Source organism: Ambystoma mexicanum, chromosome 5q, assembly GCF_040938575.1.
Source record: "Ambystoma mexicanum isolate Mex_15411 chromosome 5q, UKY_AmexF1_1, whole genome shotgun sequence".
In the NCBI taxonomy this organism is placed as follows: domain Eukaryota; kingdom Metazoa; phylum Chordata; class Amphibia; order Caudata; family Ambystomatidae; genus Ambystoma; species Ambystoma mexicanum.
Genome location: NC_090933.1, coordinates 811,348,892 through 811,355,958, shown reverse-complemented (window position 1 = coordinate 811,355,958; position 7,067 = coordinate 811,348,892). Strand labels below are relative to the sequence as shown.

Genomic DNA, 7,067 nt, shown 5'->3' with positions numbered 1-7,067 from the left:
ATTGTCACTGTTTTGGAAAAATAAGGATGTTTTGTGGAAAAATGGTACGTCATTAATTTTGAATGATTCTGTATGGATTTATGATTTATTTTATTTAATTTCTATTAGATTTGGAATGGGATGTTGCCATACAATCTGCACTTAAACAAATGCATTTAATAAATTGCACGTATCACACTTCCCATAAACTGGGCCCAAATGTCACCCTATTCATTTGTGGTTGCATTCTTTTTGGGAAGAGGTGGAACACAGAGCGACTTGGATTCTTTATATCTTTCAGAGCGTTCTCTCTAAGTGAATGTGCGCGTGTCTGTGTGTGTGTAATGTCATGGTTTATTCTCAAATTTCCATCAGAAGACTTACTGGGCCTGATTCACAAAAGCGGTTTACAATGAACCAATCCCATTGAAAAACGCTTTGTGAAACAGGCCCACTGAGTATTAACCAGCCTTTGGGACATTAGAAAAGGGGTTAATCCCTGAATTAAGATGGCTGCCTTTTTACAGAAATCCACTGATGTGTTCTTCCGCCATAACTAGGCTTCTTTTCGGTGTTAACTGAGCAATAACTGGAGGACCTCATATACAAAAGCGGGTTTTCAATGGTGCAATCCCATTGGAAATTGATGTGCTAATGAGTAATGCATGTGAGAGTTAACCCCTCCATAGACTCTGGACAGGGCATATACCCCAGGCCAAATACACAAATTAAATGTTCTCAGAATTGGAAATCGGAAATATTTGATTAGATTACTAGAAACTGATGGGACAACGTTGTGGATACCAACAATTATTACTATCTCCGCTTTTAACATATTGACAAGATTGTGTTTTCAATCAGATAAACCACATTTTAACACAACTTTCTGATGTGTTTCTCGTACTGAAGAAAACGTTTCCATGTCATTTCGCTACCATTAGAAGCCTTCAGTTCAGACTTATAGGAGATATCGGTCTCCTTTTAGAACAGTGGTAATATACATATGAAAAACTATTCGCTGCTGCGATCGAATTCTGCGTGGGCCTCAGCCAATCAGGATGCTTTGAATGTGGTGTGACAAACCAGTGTAGATCTTAAGTTTCCTTAGAAGATGAACAGGTATGGGACTGGACACGAGCGGGGGGTTGCCATTGGCCACGTTACTCTGACATGTCTAGATGGTTTGGAGGATCTCCTCACTTCTCATATGTACCCACCCTGCCTCTACCCCCAGCCCCTGCGATCTTACAGACAACCATGGCTTGTGCCCCATCTATTTCTTCATTTAACAATATAATGCGTTGTCTGTCTTTTGGTCTCACCCACTGTTTTATTTTCCGGTTTTAGAGACTGAAAGAGGACTTTGCACATCCATCTTTTCAACTGTTATGGTCCTCTAAGAGGTTTTTGTTGTTTTTCCTCACACTGGGAAAAAAAAATCCCTCTGAATGTTGAAGTACAGATTGTTACACAGTGTTGCAAAATATTACCTGATCAGTTGGCATGTGGGCTTTACTGATTGTTAAATGTCACTATCCCTGTTTAACAGCTGGACACTCCTCATCATGTAAAGCATTTAACAGCCAGTATATTCTTCAGCTACAGGCTACAGGTAGGTCTAAATGCATCTGTACAGTTTCAGAATATCAGCTGTTTAGGTTTCAATTATCAAGGCTATCTTATAAAGTTTCCTCGTTCAATATATGTCATTAATGTGTGTTGGTGTCAGTTTTGACCAAAAACAGGGTGTAATAACCACAGCTTGAAACAATACTTTTAGTTTTCATTATTGCTATTTTATTAGAGACATATGGAAAAGATATAGAAAATACAATCTGCATTTCTGTCATTCTTAAATTAAATTTGATTTCGCTATTTCAATACAGCTTCTGTAGAGTGCAAACAAAATGTACAAACAACACATAATTTAAGACTGTCAAATGTAGAAAGCACAAGGCCTTCAATTACAAAATAATCTCATCTATTCATAAATTATACTTTGAAATATGTACACTGTAGTATCATAAAATAAATTATGTTTAATCATTCATACCAGGTGAATCCTATGTTGATAGAATGTAATCACACGGTCATACTTCACATTATTTTTAGGTCATTAAGCATTCCTGTAGTAAGAATAAAAGTTCTAGGGTTCAAAGGCTTATCAAAAGCAAGTAGTGACTTCTGCTAATGATTGTAACTGCTCTCATGGGCCATCTGCATGTTTTTGTAATGTGTAACATGCGTTGATGGACAAGCAACGTTAATAGTACCGGTTATTACAAATCGAATGGAAGTGGAGACTTTGAGCGTATCACCACCATTCCCATTACATTGCATAATAATAAACTAGAAGGCAGAGGAAGCACGCAGATCAGCGGACAAGCTATTGCCTTGTGCTTTATGGCAGGCCTACTTTACTTAAAGAAGAGCTATCCCATCGGAGAACGTAGTGCAAATTAATAGAAAGAGGCTCTAACTTCTCGGCCTTTAAGAGGTTGCGGCGGGCGATAATTGTTCTGCATGTGACAGGCAGTCTCGTTCTCGTGATTGAAATAGAGGCACCGCAGCTTTGCAATCTAAAGAAAGAAACAAAACCGGCATCAGTTTGCGAGTCAGGGGCATATTTTGTGGAACAAAAACTCTTAATATTTGTTAAAAACGTGAAACATTTGAAAGCATAATGCACAAAGAAATACATATGTAGATGTACTCATAGGAGTTTATCAATCACACGTATTTACGGACATAAATGCCAGTAAACATAATTACGGCTTTCTTTTTCAAGGAACACATATGGCATTATTGTAAAACAAGTCATTCATACTGTGTGCTAATATCCCACTGTTCTCCCCATCATCCCGTATGTAGGATAATTCAAGATGGATGCCAAAAGAGACTCTGCAGAGGCATGCAACGTTCTACAGAGCATCTTATGCAAACATACATTGGTTTAGCTCTACTGCAGAAATCTAAGATGAGAGGGTTTTTATGTTTAATTTCATTTCATTCAGCTTTATTTCGACAATAGTCATAAAAGCATAGCACCAAACATCAACATATCAAAATGTTCGATCTGTTAGTTTCTCAAGATATTACAATAGGAGTTAACATACGTTCAAATGTGCACACTAAGAACACAATACAGGAAACCCAAGCCTTCACAAATCAAAATGTTAATACATTACATTACTACCTTTTCTAAAGTTCTGACTGCATTTATAAAGCTTTTAGGTGATGGCCCTTAATATGCTATAACTGCACAACAATAAATAAACAAACCAGATGCTATAAAGCATCTTCGAGTGATTGTATCCTTCTTGGCTAAGAATGTGTGAGGTAGCCTGAAACCACGTCTATACTGTCCCTTGTGGCCAGTGACTTGCAAAGCGTCAAGGCGGAGGACAGGGTACTGCACCCATTCACCCTCAGCCATGGTTTCAAATGTCTCTCACGAATATCAATGTACGTCAGGCAAAGAAATAGAAAACGGTGCAGGGTTTCTGGACTTTCTTTACACACACTACCAGAATCACAACAGTCTGAGTTCCAGGTCTTTTACGTTTCAGAAACATACAATAAAAATATGTAAGGATATTTAAAGATATCATTAAAGAAGTGCAAACTGCAAAACAAGCCCGTAATGAACCAGAACAAAAAATCGACTCCGTTCTAAATTCTGTAACAAGAGCAAAACATTCCATATTTTCTGTGAAACTGCAAAGCACCTTCTTCAAACATGTCCAGTGTACCGCAAGGCATTTCTTTAAACACCTTGCAAAATTGTAGATGCCTGGCGCAAGCGATATTTTAGACATACAGGTGAAGGTTTGCATTGACACCCACAGTTTTCAGATGTGCGCCCACACATTCAGATGTGTGAACACATTGTGACAAGCAATGCTTTTGATCTCCTTTTGAACGACCGAAGCAAGATAATGATCAAACTACAGGCAAATACGTGATGCAAGTAGAAGGGAGGACAAAACAAATACTGGGGTAGAGGGAGACCAGGGGAGAGAGGAGGAGTAGGAGGAAAAGAGGTGGAACCAGCAAGTGAGCTGGCAATGAAGTGTTCTTTGAAGAGCGGCAACCTCAGTGCAGGAGAGCTGGCCCACAGTTAGCATCCATTGATATGTTCCTCCAGATTACTAACCAATCAGGGGGCTGGGAACACTGGCTTTACTGCATAGTAAAGCCCACATTATATGCAGGCCACTAGTGGATCGTCCCTGTGCTGTCAGAGCTTGTCCAATAGCACAGCTGAGTAGAGCACTCACGTTAACATTTCTGCAGAGCCTGCTGATGCAGGTTCGAATCCCGGGAGGGCCAAACTCAGCCTTTCATCCTTCCGAGGTCGATAAATGAGCACCACACCCCCTGGGTAATAATAAGCAGCGCTCAGATACCTGAGGTTTCGTAGCACTGTATAAATGCAAAATTATTATTATTTTCTTCTGACCCCTCCTGCCTCCAATACTGACCCCCACAGCACCTACGGCCACACGCACACTCCCCCTCAACGTTCACCCCTGACACCCTTCAGCACCCACTTACATCACTATCCATTCCCTATTCGACCGCTGGCAGCCGGTTCAACCATGGACATAGAAAAGCAGCTCTGTTCCTATGTCAACGGTGGCCATCTTCGAAGGGTATTCAGTATGCATGCTTGGGGTAAAGCCGAATTTATTTAAAAAGTACAGACATGAGACCCCAGTTTCCTTGCCCGGGTGGTAATAGCTATATACACCTTAGAAGGGGTCATCACTAGGTGGTAGCAGCCCAGGTCCATTGTTTACATGGGCACAAGGGCTTTTGCCAGCCAGTGATGCTTTCCTTTCCACTTAAGTCACAGCTCATAGGTAAACAGGAGCCAATCTCTTCTATGGTTCTTTTCTTTGTGCATATCTTAGATTCTAGTATGGTCATGATGTGGCTTCTCGTGCTGAGGGGTTTTAAGACAGCTAGGATGGAACTTTGTTTTTTTTATAGCTTTGTATGTAACGCACATATATATATATATATATATATATATATATATATATATATATATATATATATATATATATATATCTTGTGCTTTTTCGAAGGAGTCACTTCCACAGTCATCAATGCTTGATACGGTTGAGTTAAAAGGATTACTCTTCAGTTCTACTGGAGTTTTACTAACCTAGAACCAAAGAATTCCAGATCCATTCAGTAAGGAATTGGAGGGTATGACGTAAATCCTCGACCCCACTGGAAACTTGGCAAAAACCAATGGAAAAGAAATGGCAGGTACAGAAAGAAAGGGACACTCGGCGCTGTACCTACTGCTGCCCGTCCTCACCAGGAAAACATAGAGATAGCTTTCCAATAAGTGCACGCTCTACGGTGCCTATTAACTGCAGGGTTGTACTGGGGCATAAAATGGCCTCAGGCACCAATGAAAAACTGGCGCACAGTTGCAAATAGCAATTCATTCCTTTTGTGACAGACTGTAGAGTACCCAAGGGGGAGGTTTTGGATAAAATGTGATGTAAATTGTGTATTGTAAAGAATATTTATTTAGTTACACTGGTCAAAACTACTAGCCGCAGAGTGAAGTAACCACTTTGACCAAAAAACCGGTTCCACAGTACGGAATTAATTCGACTTCCAAAACCCGCGGCTCAGGATTGTTTACAATGTCCCACAGCTGATGAGAGCAAGCCGCCATTGTTTGAATCCCGATGGACAAAAGGCCAAGGGACAGCATCAGTGCCTATAGAACTATGGTGACCAGAATTCCCCGTTTTGCCTTGTCCCCCTATCTCAAGATTATGTTCCCATTGAAAACTGCAGTGGTCCCGGTTTTTGTAGGAGGTCTTCATAGCTGGCAGGCAGGAATGCACAATCTCGCACAGTAGAAATGCTGCATTTTACAACTTAAGACAGTGGTAGTTTCTGATACATTAATTATAATAATATGTGTTTCTTTGAACAGTAAGACTTAAACCCCCTTCTCCTCCAAACTCTACTGAAGTGTAGTGCCTGGACAGCCACTTTCAAGAGTTTGTCCTACTTCTATGTCAGTTGCCACATCCCGCTTTTCTTACTTTTTAAATCAGGTCACCCTGTATAGAACAACACCTGGCCAAATAATGGGGTTTGCTGCGTGTCTGTTTCCACCAGTTAGCGGCACCGTGTACTGTGCTTAAAAAAGTCAAACACCATTGTCGCACTCTCTCGCTGGATAGTTTCTTTCTAAACTGGTCGCAAGCACCATTCGGATTGAAACAACTTTATTGCGAATTGCAATGTAATTTTGATGAATGACTTTTAAGGAAACAGAATCTGTGCCAGGCAATGCTAGTGTAGTGTGCCAGTTCAGTACACGCTTGCGGCAAAGGATGCAGGTATAATTTTCCTGGAGCGTGTGTCCTCTGTTATTTTTAAGCTGTGTACTGTGTAAGCCGAACCGCATACACTCAAAGTGAGGTGGCTTGCCAAGATCGTGGCCGGTTACGCTCACGTAGAACCTTGCGCCCTTCTTCTCAACTCCTGCTTGTTTTTCTTTTGTGTCTTCGTGCTTTGTCTTGGCATTTTGTTGTTGCTCAAAAAAGTAGATCTTTGCTGTTGCCTTTTTTGCTTGGGCATAGTGTTGCCTTTCCTATGGATCTTCGAGAAACCATTTGTGGTGTCCCGTATTGTAAAACAAACGGAGTGCTCCCTAAAACAATGCAAATTGCAACATTTAAAGGAAGCGTAATGATTTGAGTTTCTATGGATTTGATTAGGCAAATCTTGCGAAATATATTACCTAAGAATGATCCTACAATGATTTCCAGCCAGGGGTTTTTAAATCATTAAATAGACGAACCCTTGTGTAGTTCTTTGTTCACATAGACCAGTTTGGCCACTTCAGGTATGTCTTGGAGTTAAGTCTCATTTGTTAAGTTCATAATTACAGGTACATGTTCAGTACATAGCGAGATAGACCCATCGGTTCCGAGCACCCAGGGAGTCCGTCTCAACTGACAATCCTGGAACCCCGTGCGCGGACCATTCTATGGATGGCCTCAGAACACACAACATCACACACTTATGTCACAGCCATACAGGAG

At 40.7% G+C, this 7,067-nt stretch overlaps 1 protein-coding gene across 1 annotated transcript in view; it reads right to left on the bottom strand.

Annotated features, from left to right (window-relative positions):
- Positions 1-1,753: 1,753 nt before the first annotated feature.
- Positions 1,754-7,067, bottom strand: part of LOC138497686 (carbonic anhydrase 2-like) — a 102,758-nt gene continuing 97,444 nt past the window's right edge. Inside the window, exon 8 of the mRNA XM_069621298.1 lies at positions 1,754-2,558. Within this exon, the coding sequence (XP_069477399.1) occupies positions 2,439-2,558 (120 nt within the window). The 3' untranslated portion in view covers positions 1,754-2,438. The remainder of the gene's footprint in view (positions 2,559-7,067) is intronic.